The sequence below is a fragment of the Opisthorchis viverrini genome (genome assembly GCF_000715545.1).
Source record: "Opisthorchis viverrini unplaced genomic scaffold opera_v5_62, whole genome shotgun sequence".
NCBI classification, from domain to species: domain Eukaryota; kingdom Metazoa; phylum Platyhelminthes; class Trematoda; order Opisthorchiida; family Opisthorchiidae; genus Opisthorchis; species Opisthorchis viverrini.
In genome coordinates this window covers 1,559,818-1,582,125 of record NW_008751718.1, presented here as the reverse complement: position 1 = coordinate 1,582,125, position 22,308 = coordinate 1,559,818, and the positions used below count along the sequence as shown (strand labels likewise).

At 45.5% G+C, this 22,308-nt stretch overlaps 1 protein-coding gene across 1 annotated transcript in view; it reads right to left on the bottom strand.

The window, feature by feature from the left end:
- Nucleotides 1-3,947: 3,947 nt before the first annotated feature.
- The window catches only part of T265_13393 (hypothetical protein), a gene marked incomplete at both ends in the record, with an annotated part of 42,617 nt that continues 24,256 nt past the window's right edge, over nt 3,948-22,308 (bottom strand). Inside the window, 11 exons of the mRNA XM_009168662.1 lie at nt 3,948-4,077; nt 6,168-6,832; nt 9,164-9,889; nt 10,433-10,774; nt 12,594-13,871; nt 14,765-14,866; nt 14,942-15,623; nt 18,249-18,676; nt 19,569-19,686; nt 19,730-19,836; nt 20,197-20,804. Coding sequence (XP_009166926.1) covers nt 3,948-4,077; nt 6,168-6,832; nt 9,164-9,889; nt 10,433-10,774; nt 12,594-13,871; nt 14,765-14,866; nt 14,942-15,623; nt 18,249-18,676; nt 19,569-19,686; nt 19,730-19,836; nt 20,197-20,804 — 5,186 coding nt within the window. The remainder of the gene's footprint in view (nt 4,078-6,167; nt 6,833-9,163; nt 9,890-10,432; nt 10,775-12,593; nt 13,872-14,764; nt 14,867-14,941; nt 15,624-18,248; nt 18,677-19,568; nt 19,687-19,729; nt 19,837-20,196; nt 20,805-22,308) is intronic.

Below are 22,308 nucleotides of genomic sequence, written 5' to 3'. Positions count from 1 at the left end.
TTCCCATCATTGGTAATAGATAGACAAGTGGATAAGACGCGACAAAAGGCACAGAGGTTGTAGCACAGACAATCTAAAAGGAACACTGACTGAATTCGTGGGAAACCAATTCAACTTCGTTATAGTCCTTAGGACCTAGACATTAATGGCGGTTAGACAGCCTTGTATATGTAGTTTTGGACGTATGTGAAGATGGATCTTATGGATACCGAGTGGAATACCTGAATGATTAATTGGTGCTCGCACAGGTTTAGGTCACCTATGTGGATTGATGTTCATGAAGTCCGATTCAGCGTTGTCTGGTTCGCAAGGAATTCTGCGAAACAAGAAGCGACATCCGTCAATAAATTGTGAACCGAGTGAAAAGTATGCATGCAAAAAAGTATTGTTCATGGTATTTCGAATCACTTGATTAACACTCTAAAGCATGTAGTTTCCTAATAAACAGCTGAGTTGTATAAATAGCTAAAGATGCCATCCAGCTGGACGCACAAGCACAAAATACTTTCTCGTTTAAAAGACACATCTGGAGATGTGATATTTGGAACTGGTGTTGGTTCACTAACGGCTGCGAGGTATGATAACCCACACTCATTTGCTCACACTGGCACTTTTGATCGCCACCACCTTCTCTCTTCCGCAACCGCCATTTACCTTGATACAAGCGCCATCTCATCTGATACAGTCATGCAACTATGTATGTATGTGTATGCCACTGACCTATTTCCTCCTCCTCCCCATCATCATCATCACCATCGACAGCATGACATCAGTGTTTAACACCGATGCTACGTATGGTGTTCTAGCACCTGACCGAGTGCGAAGATTTGGTCAACGCAACCGTTACCAGGTCGGAATTCCGTTTGCTGCTCTCAGGTCAATGTCTCACGAGCCACTCTAAGGCGACGAAGCACCAGTGACGCCAACAGTCTCGTTACGACCGGGGTCGAAAATGAACAAACACTATTACCGATTCCCCTAGTTGTCTGGGACAGACACCTTTTCCCAAATGCAAGCAAACAGATCAGACAAACTGTGACTGAGTACTTCACATCCATCTTTGAACAATGCGGTTGGGAAGTCATCCGAACCGGAAGCTCTGCGGCCCTTGGGTGAACATATACAGTCGTAAGCCAACGAGGCCGTAGGTGGTTCCACGTTCACTGTCCGGAGTCCTACGTCAGCTGTAGGCTCCCGATGCCATGTAGCGGCCATAAGAATTGTTGTTTGAAGTGCTCAGCCCACAGGTCGAGGCGTTCAAGATGTTCACTCCATTCCGATCCTTGTTGGATTCGTTCACAGGTGGTTTCTGGGGGCCGGTCGCTCGGATCAACTGAAATAATCTTCGGGTATTACTGGATTTTGGGTCTTTTCTACTTCTTTGGCTTTCTCTGTCCACCGCACATCACGGTGGGGTTGCATGCTTACCTTCACTTGACGCCTGATAATTCGTCGCGTCAAGTTATACTCGCTGCCGGCTGCAATATTTCTCCGTTCGGTCTGATATTCAGTGCTTGAGTGAGTCTGGTGGTGAAGCGTCAGAGGCGAAATTCCCAGCACTATGCAAAAAGGTGGCAATCTCGTCCCAGTATGAGTTCGAATGTGATAGTGGAGCCTATGTAAGATTCCTGTGAGTTCGTCTAACGTGCGGATCTGCCAATCTCTCGGTTGCCAAGGCATTTATCCGAACCTTAAGCGGCCCTGGAAAACGGAGGGAGAAGCGACTCAGGACAACTGCCTGGTCGGAATCGAAAACGGTTCCAAAACGACAGACAACCAGTTATTGATCCAAGCCATCAGTAAATGCTCACCTGTATGACAGAAATGTGTGTTTGACACCTTCGAGATCCCGTCTGTCATATTTTGTGGAAAGTTTATCTATCACTAAAATATGCTACCACAGTGTATGCGGCAAGCGCAAAGGTTTTACCTGTAAGTCGAATAGTTGCAGTTGATCGCGCTATTCCATTGCGCGTTGGGGATAAGTAAGTTTCTACAGTGCAGGTTGTCCTCAGCAAATTCACTTCACTTGAACTACTATTATTCCGGTTTTCATTAAGTTGACGGTGGATTTGACCTCAATGATCACTGAGGCGGTAGAATACAGACTACTTCCATCCACCCACAACTGATTCGAATATGCATTAGCCTAGAAGGATTATCCGAGAGACTCGTTCGTAATCTTTATATCCGTTGCACTAAATATAGTATGCAAACTTTTCCGTCCATTTGCGTTCCAATTACCGAAAATTACAAACAGGACTGTGTTTAATGTGTTTGAGAGGGCACAGAATGTGGTAACACGAACGGATAAAGCAGTTGCCGCCAATCACACGGGGCCGTAGGTGACTTGTCTGAAAATTCCAAGGTAATCCGCAGCTGGATTACAGGCGTGACGAAAACAGTTGGTATAATGACCCCACCTAAGTGTGAACTTGACGGCTGAGAATAAGTCTTCTTCAGAGAGGAGATATGGTTGGCTATACTGAAGAGCTGAAGATACCCGAAACAGACATAGTCTTTTATGTTCAGACAATTTCAATGACAGCGGTAGGGCGTCGCGGGGGCAGATGGAAGTGCATTAAGGGACTGACTTGATTGGTTGAGTGGGACCCATTCAACCGCGAACTGGTGATGTCAACTCGATTGGTGACGAAAAGTTTGTCCAGCACAGCCGAACCAATGGCTACCTGATGAGTGACCAACGAACACACCCGAGTTACCAATATTTCGTTACATCTCCAATGCAAGACATATACTGGCGCTTGACTGCCACGCAACAATGAAGGAAGCGGCCCTGGTGAATAGTGGAACGAAATGTGGAAAAGCTCTCAGGAAAAACGTTTCTGACAACCAATGCCAGTTGGAAAATGTTGCCCTCTCCCAGTACGGTCGCCGCTTACGCAGCTGTCAAGATATGTGAACCGACCATCAAACTAAGGAATTTCTATCTGAAGTTTTAAGGAGACATAATCAGATTGAAGCAGGCTTCTGCTCCTTGAAGGTTAGAAACGGATGTACAAATAAGGGACCGCTCCTATTTGATTGGATTGATGAATCGTTGTCCAAATCCACTAATCCCATGCCACTCCGATTCCTAGAAGTCGGTTTCTCGTAGTAAGGCGTTGCATGATCAAACCACAGACAAAACAAGAGAATAGAGGATAAAATACCAGCCCTTCCTCGTCGTTTTGAACTCGTACACGACGAGAAATGTTGAAATTAAGATAATAAAGTAGGTCTTAATACTTCAGAGGAATTTCACTCTGTTCAGGGATACTTAAAAGGGTTGTCCTGTCTGTTAGAGTCAAGGGGAACAGGGGGTCGTTAGTGGGTAGCTGGGATCAATGCACAAATCCCGCTTGAGGTCGTCGAATTCGCGTCTCACGTACCAGAGTAAGACACCTGGGAAGTCGATAACGCATCGGCAGACGAACAAAGCTAGTAGCTCTTAACATGTAAGTCACTTCAAGCACCTGAATAAAAGCATGGTGACTGAATGACCCATTCTCCGGAACACAGTCTTACTTCCAAATAGCCAGAGTGAAATAAGCAGATTCATAGTGGCCTTTGAATAACGGCGATGGAAGTCCGCATGGTTCGGCAACCCCGTTGCGTACCGAAGCGAAGAGGCGTAGTAATAGATAAGATGACGATGCATCGGAACTGAAACAACAGAGCTCAAACGAAGCAAATACAGTGAGAATGACACTAACTTCGTTAGTGTCCTACAGTTTCGAGAAACAGTTTTCCTACGCTCTTGCTGAAATGTCCTAGCATTGATACATCGAGTCACATAATACACACAAACACAGCGACGTGTTGAATTAATTTTGATCTAACTAACATGCGCCCGTTTCACCCGAATCGATTGATGAAGACGACTATGGCAGTAAACAAGGATCTATCATAAGAATCAGTGGGTATAACTTTCACAAGATAGGAGGCTACTCTACGTTCGGAGCCGATGGACGCCGGCCAAGCTGCTGAGCAGGGAGTGAATGTTGCGATTGATCATCATTCGGATTGGCTGTAAGACCGACAACGAGTACTGATGACAGCTCATTAACCACATAACTGAAACATCTAAGGGCCAAATAATGTCGATTCGTCCACTTAGTGTTGGGCGAGAGCGATGCCCCGTAAGTCCACAACGAGAACATTTTCTAGCTTCCCTTACAGTTATTGAGTACATCTTAACCATCGTGCAGTTAGGCTTCCAGGGACCTGAGATTAAGGTACCAGGCATCGGACATCACAGGTGATACCCAAGATCCCGAAGCGCGTAGTAACTCCACGTTCAACGTACATACACTACGGTGCGGTGTTGGTCAACAACCAAAGAAATATGAGTTAAACTGGAGTACTTTTTGAAGATATACATACAGCAAAGTACCGAAGTAAGCGCCATTTGGTTTGGGCTGTGGAATAAAACAATTGTCGGTGACCGACTTGACAACAACGCTTTCCAACTGATCATGACAAAGATGGAGAGTAACGGGGGGAAGCGAAAAATGCAACGATAAAATTTTCAGGCCAAAACAATGTTAATAGATGTAACGGAAGATCGCGTGATGTATGCGGAACTACGAGGAAAACCAGGCGAATTTGGATGAACGAAGCCATAGTGCTCAAAATGTGACGGAGTTTGATGATGAGACTGGGAAATGATGACTATCATAGCTCACAGCTGCAAACCTAGAAACTGTCTAGGTATATGAGAATGAAGACCGGGATGCAGACAAGTGTGGCCGGAACAAGTCCTAGTCAATTGTGCAAATGCAATTCCGAATACAAGAAATCTGTAGAAAAGTGAACTGGCAAATGTCTTCACGGGAAGAATGAATCAACAAAACGGAAGAAACAAAAGAGGACCGGCTGTCAGCGAACTGGGGTTTACGTTTATCGTTATTACGAGGCCAACCCAAATAAATAACAAATTCGGAGTATGTGTAAAAAGGATCCGATGTTCAACGCAAACCGGCCGGTCAGTGTAGAAAACAAAGGGAACCGCGGCTTACGTAGTTGAAAAGAAACTTTACAGATGAACAAAATAGAAACTCGTTTTCTATCGCTCTCAACTTTGAGTGGCTATCCAAAACATGATAGCTTCGCGAATGAATGAACGGTCGAAATGAAATTATGTACAAGAATGAGATAACCGTAGATGTTGGCGCAGAAGTGTGAAACGAATGACTGCCCTTATTACTGTACATCAGAAGAGAGGGTATATGTACAAAGACCATGAGCCCAAGTATCCGAAGCATGTTGGTGAACCGGGAAAGAACACCAGGGATTCGCGCATCACGCGGTGGGGGACTCAGTAGTGGTAGGTCGGTGAAGTGGAACGCATCATAGACAGAACCGGAGAAACTGTACAAAATGCTGAGTATGCTGGTGTTAAGTACCCGCCACAAACAGGGTCACCAACGACCAGCTGGTTTCCTGAAATGACCGGTCGACGGGAGTTCACACTGAAAAAAGAGACGAGACTCCTTGTCATGGCAAACGCCTAGCAGGTACGGCGAGCTACAAAAGATATCATAATGAGGTAAAGTAATTGTTTTCATAGTGCAAGAATAAAATTACCACTATTGTGAAGGGGATCGCCGTAAAATGGCTCCGTTTGATTCGAATATGATGTTCCTCTTCCAAATAAGCAAGTAACAAAACTATCAAAATCTGTCAACTAGTTAGCCAAAATAAGACGGTCATCCTCGAAAGTGATCGCCATCACCACTATACAAATCAGCAGTGTGCCATACAACGACCACTACACTGGTGTCATCCAGCTGACGCAATGAATGCTTGTTGGCCACCGTACCAGTTCGTCTTGCAGTCCTGGCCTCGGTGCTACATCGTAATCCTAATTGCCTCCTTGAGTGGAGTTGAACGACTGGGTAAATTGCACACATACCGATCTAACCAAACGGGACTGCGTCGCAAACACGAAACTAAAAATTTTTGGTCGATCATCAATTAAATAAAAAGAAAATTTGAAAACCGTATATCCTTATCCCCATCCTCTCACACATACTGGCCTGATAGAAAGGTTGCTTCCAGTTCAGAAGCAGTGGTTTAGATCGTGATAAGGTCAGAAACTCACTTCGTTGTGCTAAGTGTAAAAGGACCGATGGGATATTCTTTCATCTGGATAAGACAAATACCGTCCCGTTCTACTGTGGCCTGAGAGAGATACGTCGCTGGCAACATCGACATCCGATTCCATCAGATGTGCGAAACTGCTCCGGCTATCATTATGCGCCATGCCATGTGGGGTTAGCGCAAGTTTGGTTCGATCTAGTTGGGAACGAAGACGGTCTTGTAGGCGGCAAAGTGTCTCCTCCACATCTGTCAATCGACCGGAGGCTGGCACAGACCGGTGGAGAGAGTCATTGGGGTTTGATCCATATTTAGACGGGTATAAGGAGTGCCGAGGGGCGATAGCTCTGCGCTCCATCTCAAGGTGTGTATGCTCGATACGACGCCTTGTAGTGAATTGGTTTCGATCCCAATCCAAAGAGTGGGACTCTTGCCAATGTCGAATTGCTTGATCACGTTTGATGAAGTATTCCAATGAGCCGAGATTGACCGAAGCTTCCTGTGTATCGGGGCCAGAGTATCTCCGATGCGGCAGGCTTCGTTTGGTTCGGTGGCTTTCCACATCATTCTTTGAGTGAGAAGGAAAAGAATTGCAAGGAGGCGGTGGTGGTGGTGGCGCCACACAGTGGGCTGACACTACTGGAACGGGTCGATCCGGGTGGACGGAGGGTGACCACGGCCTAGCCCGTAACTCCGTACGCAAAAGGCCATCGTCGCCGGGCGGATACCGCTGAAATTATGTTTAAAAAAGGATGAACCATGAACGAACGTGACGAAATGTCTGTTACGCGTCAAACCTGCTAGAAAATAAAGCTTCATATCACAAAATAACGGAAATGGAACAAAAGGATATCATTGGAGACGGAAATCATTCCCCTATCCCTACATAAAGCATTTGTAAGAATATTTGTCTCTTATCAAAGGTGTCCTTCGATAAGCTTAGATCTAGTCTCACTGTGAACACATAGTAGAAGTATGGGCTCACGGCCTACGAAATGCGAGCTAGCCTAGGTCAATTTGAGCTGTGCACGTGTGGAAAACAGGGCGAAACAGTGAGTAGACAAACACCAGTGGGAAACGCATGATGAACAAGTGAAGATGGACTTTGATTCCACTCTAGCAGCGATAATACACATGAGGCAGTTCATAGTTATGATCATGTAGAAAAGCGCAGCAATGCGTTCTCCTAAAAGCATGATCTGAATAAACACAAACACAAACAGCACAGTATACACGAGGAAACCCTGCCGAAGTAATGTTTTGTGCATCATTATTAAATGAAGTGCAAACAATGATCAACACCAAGATCGGTCTTAAAACCGTCTTCCGAACTCGCGGTAAACGGAATGATCTGCTTCTGTCAATGTCTGAGTACTGAATTTCCATCCCAATTCCTTGATACTTTGGGCGAAATGCTTCCTCATGATAGTGAATTTTGGTGAGGCGTATATGGTGAAGTACGGCAGTGAAGCATCGGTGTTGAACACTGATGTCATGCTGTCGATGATGATGATGATATGGTGAAGTACCCCTTGGAACAAATGTTCAAGACAGGTAAATATGTACACATAAACGTAACGCTGTGAACTCAAAAGTAACAGCTTCTACCCTCATCAGCCATTAGCATCAGCCTAATCGATCGGAACATAAAGATTAACACTACAGTTCTCCAGAGTATATCTATAATTGGTTTTAAAAAGACCTAAAAGAGGATAACAAAAAACTTGCACACCGGATACCTGCGCAAGTTACATCTTCGCGACGAGAATGTTCACGTGGGGAATCTGGCCCATGAGATAGAAACACTCATTGAAACTACACTTTACAGGTGGGCTGAAGATTAGATGGGCTTCTCAGCCAGTGCCTGTCTAGCCTATCTGTGTCTATCTAGGAGAAAGCAGTCACCCTAGACAACTGGGTGAATTGATAGTAGTGCCCATTTCCAAAAAAGGTACTCGCAGTGAATGTAGTAAGCGCAGAAGTGTCAGTTTAACTCCTGTTGTGACAAGGCATTTGGCCTCACTGATTCTTCGTGTTAGTAACAAGGTGATTAGAAAACGGGAATTTGATTGTGCGAAAGGTTCTTCGATCGGAAAAAACATCCAGCATCACCGACTACGATGGCTCGGTCATGTGCTAGGCATGCTGAAACACCGTCTACCGACACGGGCATTGTTCTCCGTGCTTCCTTCAGAATGAGGCGAACCGCGATAGAAGCGCCTGAAAGAGATCACGAAGAGGTTGGGTGTTGTTGGTCTTGTAGACCTTCCGGGATGGGAACCTACCTGTGCTTGACTCGAGATATTGCAAGAAATAGAAGCTGATCGATGCCGGTGGCGTTCTTGCTGTCAGTTTCTTTCCAGATTGATTGAGCGGTGTAGGCACCTAAAAACGCTTGAAATAGGCCAACACCAGGCCTCCTCCCTCACCCACTCTTTTCCCTTATCTTCACCCTAGGGCCTTAAACATAATTAGACGAACCTTATGGTTGTACGGCAGTGAGGCATCAGTGTCAACACTGGGTTTGCTGTGACTGATGATGATGATGAAACTCAAGATGGTGACTCTTGGTTTGTTCGCCAAGCAACCATAATTTGGTAAGACTGAAGTGGCACAACAATCTGAATCAGCTGTAACAACGCTGTGACCCATAGTCTGATATTCGCGGCCCATTTAACCAGACAGAAGTCAGGCAGTAGTTAACAGGCAACACTGCTTACTTGGCTAACCGGGATACACCTAACCCAACAACGCATGTACCTACATTTCTCGCTCAGTTGCAGCATCAAAAATCGACGAACTTGCCACCAAACAGTGAAAAGTAATCCCAAATGATTTTTGATCCATAATTCTGACTTGGACGGAAAAGAGCGACTATTACTGTTAGGACTTAACAGAATTTCAGAACCATGCAGCTAGAACAAGTTCACGACGCAAATGTTTGGATTTGAATATGCAAAAGTTTGATTAGCGTGGATGCCAGTTACTTCACGCCACTACATGAGAAATACCTATTTCCCTCGAAATCCAACCAAAAGAAAATTCCCCATATATCACTCACCTCACTCCACCTGCGCCGCGTAAGTTCGCCTGAAGAGCGGCCATGGAGTTGGAACTCGTTGTTGTATTCCGGGGGATCAGCACCGTCAAAATCAGGATTTGTATGTTCATCCGAAATCTTTTTCCAACTGCGTAGTCGAATATCATCTGAGAAATCCTGTTCCGGAAAGAGCCGTGCATGACTGTGCGGTGTTGATCGTTTCACCGAGTCTTCCGCCTCCTCCGCGATGGCAGTTAGATCAACCTTTCGTAGTTTTCTTACGTAAACAGTGTTCGAGGAGTCTAGGTCATCGTCGTCAGGTGGCTCACTGGGCGTACGTGGACCACGCTCATTTATTCCGTCATCAACTGGCAGTTCATCAAAAGCTGTGTCTGATTGGACAATTAAGGGTAATCCTTTAGTGTCAAGCTTTGGAGCTGATTTGATGGAAGAGTGGAGAAGTTCGTTAGACTTTGTGGAAAGCTTTTCGGGTAGATGTAATTGCTGGTATATCTTAGGTATTTCATCCAACAGACGATTGGGACTTAGTAACTGGTGGGGTAAATGCAAATCATGTCTTGCTGTGCGTAGTTCGGTAGCTTGCTCTCCTTCCTTCGCTTGGTTGTTGATGCTGTTAGAAGCATTGTTTGAAAAAAGTCCCCTACGACGACGGTACTCGGACAAGGAGACGCGAGTCTTTCGCATTTCATCCGCCTGTTGTTTAACGGTGGCTTTCTTCGGTGGTAACTATTCAGGACAGCGAAGAAGGGAGCGAATAAAACGATCAGAAATTGATAAATAGCACCTATTGACGGACAAGCCGCCCGTAAAAAGGAACATCCCAGAAGATAGAATATTCTGATTAGAGCAATAGCAAAGCAGAGAAAACTGAGTTCACATCAATTTAGAGCTATAGAGCTGTGTTAGCATGAGGCTTAGCGTGAGGCTTATGCTTAAACATAGGCACCTTGGTGATATTCTCATGTCAAGCTATCTACAGCACGTGCGACCATTGCAGGTGAACGGATTATTCCGGTAAGTTTTCAATTTATGGTGGCTATCCGAGATACAACCACGCACGAGATCCGGCAAGCTTGGGTGTTACCTAAAATAGTCGTTTTTCTGAGTGCAAAAGTAACACAAGGCATCCAGCTGGTCTCTCAGATTTTAACTGCGCTGAAGATAGACAACGCATCCATACAGGATTCACTTCATCGCAATATCTTATCGAAAAAGATAGCAGAGTGTGAATGATAACCCCAAACTAAATGGCAGAGAACAGAAACCTACCGGTGTGGGATGGGCATTTGCTGGATCGAGAACAGAACTAGTGCTTTCTGACAAAGTTACAGATGGCACCTTTCCAGGATCACTACGATTAGAGCACGGTGAATCGTCCTTCGACTGGCAGTCAGTGCACCCACTCTGGGGGAAAACAGCGTTGTCAGGACCGTTACTGTGCGACTCTGAAAACTGGGAAATGATTCTCTTCTTCGGATTGACCGGACAAGCGCTTGGAGAGATCACCGGAAATTGGAATTGTGTGAATGTCACATCTGACTGATCCATAACACGGGCTAGAGGTGCGAAATCCCCGGATCGCAGGCCACCATTGTCCTCCTCCATTAGTGCCTGATGTGGGGCAAAATACGAAGCATGACAAAACGAAGGAACTTCTGGACATTGTATTTATGCAGCACGCATAGACCCCTAGAAAGGTCGTATTAATTATTGTAAACAAAGTTCGACGATGCAGTAGAAAAGAAGCTTTTCGTCAAACTGAGAACGAAGTTCGTTCTCACGAAAGTGAACACTCCTTACAACCAAATGCCCGTCAGCATAAAGTAATTGGTGATGCTCAAAAAAGGCTGGTATCAAGCCACTTAGAAGTGGATTGGGAGTCCCCTGAAGCAGTCGCGCAGAACAGCGAACCAGGATTCAGTCAACTTCAAAGACATAGGTCTGATGTAGCTCATTTGATTTCCTAGGTAGATGGTCCCGAATCTCAAAGAACGAACGCTCAGTCCCCGTCCACTTCCTCGTGGATCAATTTCATGACGCCTCCTGAATATTTTATTTAGATACACATCCACATGAGAAATGACCGCTTCCACCGATCGTCAACCTACACTAGTTAAACAGGACAGGACCAAAGTAACGGGCATGTCCTGAACTGGGCAAACACACGGTCTCCACTGGGAGACAAACTTGCATTCACACAAGAAGTCGATTGAACACCGTGTTCACAAGCAATCGCAAGTGACAGACCCGGGTATGGATTTAAATACATCTACATCAGAAGCAAGAGATAAACATCGTATTTTAAAGCGAAACAAACCCGGAACTATTCCTTTTTTCATTATTCCAGACAGGGCTCAAGACGGCAGATTCTGGCGTGCTGATGGACGAAACCATTAACACATTGGGGGCATCGTGAACCCTGAATTAGGACTCAGTTAAATCGATTTATCAGGAATGACACTTCCGATTGATATGAAATGGTAGCAGCACTACACTGAGCGAATGACGAATTAAGAAAGGAAAACATTTTCACTAGTTATAACACAGATGCGCCTCTCAGACCGAATCTTAACCCAATTCCACTGATCTCAACCTACGCTACCTGTGAAAGATTGCAGGCCTTAAGCAGTCCACATAAACTGACTTTACTATGTACTTTGAAAAATGTCCAAATCCGGATTGTGAGCGGGCTATGTTGACAAATGAGTCACGATCTGCTGGCTATGCGTATCACCATAGTATCATATCCAAAGACCTTTAATCCCACCGAATTTCCCGGAACCAAAGAGAAAAGGAAATCAGTTTGGACGCTGAATCCTCCTTTTGGCGACTTCCTCCTGGAACCGCTGAGTCCCCTGGTACTCAAAACTTACATCAACGCACTTTCAACGGCTAGGACCCCACCGTTCCTCAGGTGAGTCAAATCAACAGTAGAGAAATCCTACAGGATAAGTTATCTTTCGCCAAACAAGATCATAGCGCTCTACTGGAAACTCCAGATGTGAATCATGACTCGTGGATATAACCACTGAATGTTCAAGGAATGTATCCGAGCCTTGTGTGATTCAGATTCGGGGTAACCTGAGGTGATTTCTAAGTTCACCTCGAGGTAACTGTGCAAAAGTGGTGAAATTCATTTCACTGAATCCGTTGCCCCTTCTGGACAGCATCTGTTATCAGAATATGTTGATGCATAAGAAGCAAGTTACCTTCCTCCGAATAATGTTGTCACTTAACATGAATGCGTTTGACGAAAGCAAGGAACCTCATTTATTCGGAGCGACCAATCTTTGAAGGATTAGGTACTAACGGTAAACTATTGTCAACAAGTAAAGGCACTTACGCAGACAATTATTATGTTATCTAACCGATTCTACGCACAAAATGTTGACAAGAAACGATGAGAATTGATGCAAAACAGCTAGCTTACTTGACTCAACCATCTTTTCTTTGTAGGCCTCGGCGTGCAGTATGCTGTGGAGCCCACCATACCCGACGAAGCAACTACCCTGGAAGGATCTGCCGACTCGAGAATAGGTGAGGTATTTTCCTGCAGTATTCTATTATTTGGTAATGTTGAAGTTAAATCCCCCGATCGACTGCGGCTAAATTTAGCCATTGGATCTTTCTCACGAGTGCGGTAGACGATGAGCTCACAATCGGCCTCAGTGCTTACTGGGACTGAAGAACGCTTACGACCCGCGCGAAAATTCCCTGTCTTTAACGTACGACTGTATGAAGTGTCGCTGCTCCTCCGGTCAATTGAATGTTTCGCGTGGATTACTTCATTATGTGATATTTCTGATGACGTTGGGCACGTATATCGTCGGTGAGCCTGTAGGTCATCTATGGAAAGGCTTTCAGACGAAGGGTCACCTGCGCTGCCTGTGGTTTGATCACACTTGTCATCGTTTAGGCTTCCTAAAAGGCTATCATTAGTATAAACTTCTTTCAAAGTAGTGACAGCGGAATCAGATTGGGAAGAAACTTCTGTCGCTAATGGGACAGCTTCGTCCGAAAGCCGTTTCGGAGAGGAAGGTTTAAGTGATGTGGACATTTCCAGTTCCGCGATGCGCCGCAGCTGTGACTTTAGCCACCTCTCCTCTCGAGTCTCACGGACATCAGCCGCTGCAACAGCAAGAGGATTTCCAGAATGAACCACCGATTGAGATAGACGCCGACGACCTTTTGAGGGCAGAACAGTAGGGTGTGATTCATCTGGTCCGGTCGCGGATGGATCACCAAGCACAATATCTGGCATAGGTTTGAGAAGAGAGGACCGCAGCGCATGAGATGTGTTATCGGAGGACACTACGGGGATCAAATGTTTATCTTGGTCCTCACACAGCGAACTGACCGCTGAAGAGACTAGAACAGATGACTGACAGGAGAGCGACGTTTGTTCGGATTTCAGCTGATTGTCTTCCAGGTCACCGGCAAGGGGTGCTGTTTCGGAATCCAATTCATGCGTTTCAGGTTCGATACGACACGGTTCTAAACTACTGGTGGGACAATCGCCAATCGATGGCAATTTGGTTTCAACAGTTTCAGGAACTACTGAAGAAACCTCAACACTTCTTGACTCCCCTTTATCAGACGGTGTACCGTCTGATTCAGCAGGTGCAGTACGCTGTTTATGCTGTTGTTTCTTTTCCATTCGCTCAATACGACGCAGAACCTCAGCCATCCATATTTCTTCACGTGATTTCTGCAGAACAAAATGTAAAGTGAAGTTAGGTCGACCACAACCAAAACCTAGGGGTCTATAATATCATTTAAAAATGCGCTTGAAAACTTGTGCAGAGTTTTTTGCACAGCGACTGCAGGATATTCTCACAGTTAGTTCACCAACTGCCTCGTGACTAATACACGATCGTTGTGATACCGAATCGCAGCTGTAGGGAACTTTCTTGACCTGAAGTACAGATACTCAAGACCAGCAAAGAGAGAAGCTTGAAGAAGAAACGTTCAGGTGTAGCACCCTTCCGGTGCCTAGCTGCCATGCCATCCGAAGGGAGCACGAGGGCTGGGGTACTGCCAGGTTGCCCAAGCCCAGACAGGGGAAGTCGAGTGGCGGAGATCAGATTCGAACCACGAACCTTCCGGTCAGTAAATTCGCGCTCTAACCACTAGGCTCATCTCGCCCAAGCTTGAAGATGACGTCAGCAAACCAGTATAATTGACTGGCATCCATAAATTTACGCTACAGCTTTTTTACCAAGTCAATAGCGACTCAAAGATGTACAAGAGGGAGTAGAATGCCTTCAATGGCTAGGTGCTTCAGAAAATGTGAGGAGACTAGACTAGACCGAAACTTAGCTCCAAATTTAGTGTAAAAGCGACTATTCCAGGCTACCGCTCGCACAGAGAATGATGACAAAGCCTGCAGTTACTTTTCATTTATGTTATGATGACAGAAATGAAATGTGTTAGAGGGTCTCGCATTACTGTCTCAGGCGATTGCAACGGTATCCATTGACTATTGACAACTCTGTGGTTGCAAAGTCCGAAATGCGAGGCTACGTTCAACCGAAGATACCAAAACAGGTTGAGGACGTATTCCGTTACGCCTTTAGAACAGTAAAATCAAGCCGGATTCACCTTCCTGTCCTCTTCTCGAAGTTGACCTTCTTTTTGATGAACAGGACTAGGAGTTTTGCGTGAATCGTTGCGGCGTCTACGACGTTCCCCAACTGATTTGGTCTGGAAGAGATAGACAAAAAGGGCCAGTCAGAGCCGTTATGGAAGGAAAACAACTTTTGTTGGAATATAACTCACCGACCGCTCTTCGGGTTTACCAGACTTCAGCTCACCGCCGCTGTCCGAAGACGAATTTTTTCCGTGCCCCGTGAAGTTCACTCCAGTGGTGTTTTCTTCCTTAAGACGTGATGCAACGGAATTGCGATCATACGCGTTTATGGAAGAAACCACATGGGAAGGTGACTGCTTCAAAGAGGCCGTTGGGTGGTCGTCATCGCTTGCATGCTCAAGCGGTTGGGCTAAATCACGATCGTCGGAGCTAACATTAGACTGTTGCCGAGTATCCGTTCCACGAACAGGATGAGGGACACTTCGCTCCGACATGCTGGATGAGTGTGATGACATGGTCGACCGTTCATCAACTACGGGCAATCCGTTCGTACAACTCCGTCGCGAATTCTCTTTTTGACTAAACAAGGAGCGTATCTTAACCGATTTCGAGCTTCTTCGTCCTTTGTATCGGCCAGGATGATGTCGTTGGTTCGATCTCAAAGGTTGGTCCAGAACTGGTGGGCGGCCACGACCGGATCTTACTACTACAGCACTTCGACCGTTCAGGCTTAGAGCTCCGTTACTGGTAGCACGACGTCGACCTCTTCCCTGTCCACGAAGTTTAATAGGTTTCCTCGGTTTGTCGTACGGGTACGCTTGACCGTTTCCGCGAGAGCCGCGCCGGAACGTTCGATGAGGTTGGAGACGGCTGAAGTGAGAAGTGTGAAGAAGTTCAATTGTTACGTTCATGATTATATGTGTCGTGAAGGCAAAGCGTTCAGCTGTAGCACCCTTCGGGTGCCCAGCTGCCATGCCACCCGAAAGAAGCACGAGGGCTAGGATACTGCCAGGTTGCCCAAGCCTAGACAGGGGAAGTCGAGTGTCGGAGGTCGGAGGTCGGAGGTCGGATTCGAACCACGAACCTTCCGGTCAGTAAATTCGCGCTCTAACCACTTGGGCCATCTCGCCCCCCGTGAAGGCAAAACAATAAGTGAATTACTGGATTAAAAACCACTTTAATGTCGTGCTAGTCAGTCGTACCTACTATTTATCCACAAGAGCGTCAACATACTTACATGATCTTTAGGATCCGCAAGGGAAATAAAACTCATCATGAAGTCCAGGCTTGAAACACCCTAACCAAATAACGAAGGCAGATTGCACGGCCGTCATCTATCGTGTGGGAAAGCAGACCTGTCCATTTCTCTCGATTTTCTCGGTGACCACTCAAAGCATCTTCAATACGGTGTCAGGAAGTTTATAGCCACTTTTATTTTATGCGAACTAAAGACGTGCAATATCATGTTGCATGCAGAGGGGATGCAAAATGCCACTCAAATGATTCAGTCGATGTGGATCCTGGGGTGCCTATTTATTCAGCTAGAGAGAGGCACACAATTGTCCTCAGGGCCAACCGATGGAAATAGATGAAATCCGAACCCGAAATGGTTTTACCGTATCACTTAGCTGTTAGTCGTGTCGACCAACAGCCCCCAGGAAACGGGCTCCCAAGTGCACAGCTCCTGTTCTTTACGGTCGACTTACTGGGCTCCTGCATAATTATAGTAACCTTTGCCTTTCGTCACATACTGAGGCCACTGACTAATGAAAGAGCTTGACACAACTCAGGGATTAAAACTCGAAACTACTGAATACCAACCGGGAGGGCAGGTTGGGACACAACCCTGGATCTTCCATTGTCCTTGCCTTGGATTTAGAAACTTGCCAGTATCTCAGCCCTCATTGTACGCCAGCTATGCACTGAAAAAGTGCTACAGTTGAGCGTTCATTTATGAATAACAGCGGCTTCAAATTCATTCCACTCCTTACTGAGCTCTTTCAAACGCACATTCTGTGTTGTTAGTTTCATTTCGGTGATTGTTTGCAAAGCGACGGCAACGGTAGACAAAAAATTTATCCGCAAGCAAAAGCAAGCTGATTAACGTGCATTTATGAGCCTTAAGAATCTGGTGAAAATGCGGCAGATTAAACCACACGGACCACCTTCATCGAAATCACACAAGTGTCATGGGATATGCGTGAACAGGTGAACATCACTCGCCTGAAAACTCAAGTAAAGTTGAGAAATGACAGAGGAATGAGGCAAAAGCTGTTGAGAAGGTTGTGGATCACTGATGGTGTTTACTAAGTAGGGGTTCTAACCGACAATAAATCTTCGTACGTTACTGCTTGGAGGCGACACCACATTAACAAGTAAGTTGGGACTGTTTGCGATCTCAGAAGATAGGTTAAAGGAGACGATTCGGCTAGCACGCGATGACAGCATGTTACCTGGCAAAAGGAGTTTTAGATACCAACGAGACAATAAGGGACGTCTGTATCTACCAGACCCCGTGTTTCATTGCGTCCCTTCAGCTGCCAAGACGGAGAGAACGGATCTTCGCGAAAAGATTATAGGCCTATAGTAAGCCATGATATCGTGAAAATCCTCAAGTTGAATTAGGATGAGCATCCCAAGTGATGTTTGAAAAATAATAGTACTTATCAAATGCATAGACCTGCAGAAGACACATGAAGCGGCTATGGGATGTCAACGACTAAGTAGGAGATCATGTCGAGGCATAAACCACCATTTATCCAACGCACCTGGGCTAGACATATCCAAGATCCAAGAGAATCACGTATATGTACTGTTGTATTCCATTTACGACCAGTGCCGTGAAAAATCCTCTGACAAAGACGTAACAGATTAAGTCCGCGGACAAACAGCCCATTCATGGTTGTGTGTAAAGATTTCTCTTAAATGATGAAAGCGGTGGTCTCAGTCTGAGAGCTTTCTGGTGGTAGCCTTAGAAGACTTCCAAACGAGAAAAAAGGTAACATGGGGCCGTAAACCTAGCTAGCCGGTGCTTCTAACATGTGCCAACGCTTAAGCTCAGTAAGGGAGAGTAAGAGATGTCACCCACATTCATAAGTGCCTCCCCTAGCTCGCACGGCTGGTCGAGCTTTTAGGCATCACCAATCTTCCTGGGTATACTGCCTAGAAAGTGTAGATAACTCCTCATCCGAAATTTGTACTTGAAAACGTTTAATCAGGGAATTCAAGCCGACAGACTAGTAAAGTGCCGCTTCCGACGATGATGCCCATGTGGCTGTAGTGCCAAGTGTCTTGGGAGAGCCTCTAGTCAGGTCGAAACGATTTTTTCAGTTTCATTTATATGAAGAAACTGGATACACCAATGTGGAGTCATCCCAATTGAAGGACGATGATGGGCCATGTCATAGTTACACAAATATGGGATTACCTGGAAGCAGAATAAAGATCATGTGAAAATAATAATAATAATAACGATGATAATAATAATAATATCACCTCATTGATTGCTGGTCATCCGTTATCCATGACAGATCTCCATTACCATCACCCTGGTCACAATCATCAGCAAGAATATCAGAGTAATTGTCTAGCCCAGTAGTCACAAATCCACGTGGACGAGAAGTAAGCCCGGACCCACGAAAAGGGAATTTGCGTGTTGAAGATAATGAATGTGACAGTGTGAATGTGTCAGCACCTGGATAGTCGTTGTCAAAATGATTCGACTGACGAAACCAACGGGCCACGGGACATGCTTTGCGAGCACATGCGCACGGGACAAGATAGCGACAGGTGGTGTAATCGAAATCAAAATGCAATGTTAATTCTGTCGAACGCGTGATCGGACGGATAGCGAAAACTATGAGGCGAATTCTGGAAGTCGGGCCAGTGAGTGGATCATCATAAGTGGAAACAAAGTGCCGGACCTATGGAGAAGATAAAATAAAAGTGAAGAACAATAACAGGTGTGTGGAAACAGTGGGATTATTGAGTCAACGTACAGTTGTTAATTATGATATCTCAGCCATTTTTATCCACCATACCTGAAATCTGGGATGCTGGTTTATGAAAATTCCGTAGGACGGCTAAGGCGTTAAGGAGCACGGTCACGCTGAAGACGTTTGGATGGACCTTGTTTTCCAATCGCGCTAGTCTGTGTTCGAGCGCCCTGACACTCTGCTAGTTAGTACGCCATACAAGGAACTATGAGTCAGAACAGCCCCATAGCTGATAAACTGGTTTGCTTGATCGTAAACCAGGAGGAGTTGGTTCGTTACATTGATTTAGGTGAGAGTAACCAAACACCGAAATCCATTACAAATATCACACCGGATTTAAGCGACGCTTTGGCCAGTGAACTGTGTCCGGTATCAACCGACCGAGCATTTTCACAGAAGCGATTCAACACAAACACGACTATTATTAACCAACAAATAAAAATTAAAAGTCGTATGAGTGTAAATAGTGATCGATGAAATCCACTCATTTAGAACCTTCGGAGTAGCACGTTGTGCCAAAATATTGAAAACAACAATGTTTATCTTCAAAGTCAATCACACTGGTTAGTACAAAACGGTGTAGCAGCAGTAAAGAAGGAAATGACCGACAATGATGTGAATAATGACAGATGATAAACGGCAATATATTCAAAGCTCAGTGACAACAAACCTTTTATTGAGTGGAGACATTTCCTCCTCTAAGTTTAATTACAGGCCATACAGAAGTCTGAACGACGGATCACCTTACTTCTAGTGTGACTGACCGCCTGAAGGGTGGCAGCCAGACAGAACGACAGTTCTACATGTACCGATAGTTTACCTCGCAATTCGGAGTGCAAGATCGTCGTATATAGCGCGCTTCGTTCCCGAATTTTCTGGCATCCACACAAAGCGGCAGCTGCGTCCACGACTTGTAGAACAGGACGTACGGACTGTAACTACGTTGAACGAAGGCGTCAATCTTAAGCGAAAGGAACTTACTGTTTACGGTAGTCATACATTTCGTTGTATTCGGACAAGAGCATGCAAACTCCATGGTATTCAACCACCGGTTCGCCGGGATATATGTCAGCCAAAGCAATTAGTCCCTGTAGATGGAAGAAACAAGACACATAACGACATAAGACAGGATTATCTTAAATAATGACCTGCCCCTAGACAGTTTAAATCATGTCTATTCAAACCGAATTTGTCGGACCAGACTGGTCATAGAAACGAGGTGTACAGTGCGCACGCTTCTGAAACAGCTACAATTAGCAACCAGCAGATTTCATGTAAACGACATCTACATACCCGGAAGAACATGTGACCATCAGTAATCCAAAGACCGCACAAAGGAACCATTGAGGGCAAGAAGTTCAGACTGGTTTTCGGTCTATAACACTAGTTACCTTGAAAAACCTACCGTGACTCGTTGCAACACAGGTGAATGAGAAACGTCAACTCACTTTTCTATTGAAATCAAAACTCATCACTTGATAACGTTTGAAGGAAGGCAACCGGGGAGGCAGCTGATTCTTAGAAAATCCATTGGTCGTGGTACCACCTGACGGTGAATACGTTGGTGACAAAAGACTTTCCATTTTGTGGTAAAAGCGTTCAGACAATCGTAACTCAGTCGTCTCTTCATAAGCATCAATGGAGGGTGACGCCAATGTACCGGACGATATTATGGATGATGGAGGCGAGATTTGATTGGAGTCATCCTTGTGCTCTGGTGTATAGTTTGATGTTTCACTTGTATCATAAACTAGTAAACGATGAAGGGGATTGCTGGGCTTTGTGTCCACAGGACTATCCCACGTTCCTGTTACAGATACGCCAACAGTTTCCGATACAACTCGCGCACCGTTCGCATCGACTGAAAAAGGAGCCTCCACAGGGACAAGCTCAGTTAGCCCGTTAATGGCTGGTGAGTGTTTGGAGACACATTCCAGGCCATCCGCAAGTGAAGTCCCAGTGACTGTTGGATAGCAGAAATGGATAATACAAGCAGGGCTAACAAATAAACCACGAAGACAAATAACTGTACGGTAGACTCCGGAAGGAACGCTCCCTAAGGATGGCCACTACTCTGAAGTCAAAAATGACATGCCATTTAATATGCCTTCCGTCAGCGAGGAAACCCTTGGGACACCTTATTTCCCTATTGTAGTTTCCCTTGGGGGAAAAAGTTGACACATCAAAACAGTTTTTCCCCAATCATAAGGGTAAACTATATATATAGGGAAAATTCCCACAATTAAAGAAACAACACAAATCCTACAAATTCTGCAACTACATATGCCTACAAATATCGTGAGGGGATTATTTAAGTTCGTGACATCACCAGAAGTGTGGTCCCAGGAACCACCACCAGAAAAAAATGGCCCAGCAATTGCACCCTTTCGGAGCCTAGCTGCCGTGCCAACGGAAAGAGGCACGAGGGGTGGGATACTGCCAGGTTGACCAAGACTAGACAAGAGTAGTCGAGATGCTGAGGTTTGGTTCGAACTACGGACCATCCGGTCCGTAAGCCGGTGCCTTAACCGCTGAGCTACCTCGAGCTCACGGAACCACCACTAACCGGACACCGCAACACAATAGTAGCACCGGCCCTTCCCACATTCCCTTAACGAAACTGTTACAACGTGGTTGACCCCGGATGTCCACCAATTGCTGCTCACAAAGCAATAGCCATTCGGATGCGAAAAGTAAGAAATATCACCTCAAGTTTGCATAACGAAGGCGAAGAGAGGACTCAAGACCAATTATCTGAACACAACTTCATGTTAAACTGTATTCGATGCCATAGTAGGAGAATCAATGACTGAGGGCTTCTCTCTCGAGAAACAGCTGTTTTCTATTATAGCATCCACCGATTCAAGCAGTTGTTCACATCTGACAGCCAACACATCCCCACAAACTGCTTCAACAGGCGAGCAAAAGCGGATCCCGTAAGGGCCGGGTACATGAGTCCAACTTCGTGGTTTAAAAGTTGTCCGTAAGCAATACCCTTTTAATAACCCAACATCACGCCGATTGGACAGGCGTGTGAAGTGGGGGCTGCGGACTAAGTGAAGGTATACCTTGATTGGTCAGAATGTCGGCCAATCTGGATAGAGCATCTATAGCTTGACGGTTCTCACCACCTCACGAAGATTCTAGAAACATTCTGCGATGACCCTGTAAATACGGTTGTAAAAACCATCCTTTGTCTCCATAAAGGGCTATCTCTAGCAACCGTGCCTTCTGATATACCATAGAGGGCGAAGATGGAGCCAACAGGAGACACAGAAGTTGCATCAACGTCAACAAGACACAACAGCGGTCATGATAGCAATTCGTTCCAGAGGTATTTCAGTTTCCGCGCTACTTAACCGGTTGCACTGTGGTACGTAAGTATGAGGCGCCTGGAATGACGCACGCGTTGGTCCACATAACAAAAGTCAAAAAGTCAAAAGTCATAACCATGGAAACCATAACGTTAATGTCACTTATAGGTGAGTAAATGGAAAACAATATATAACTAAGACACCAAGCATGAACAGAGAATCCCGATAATATGGTATGAAAAAGTG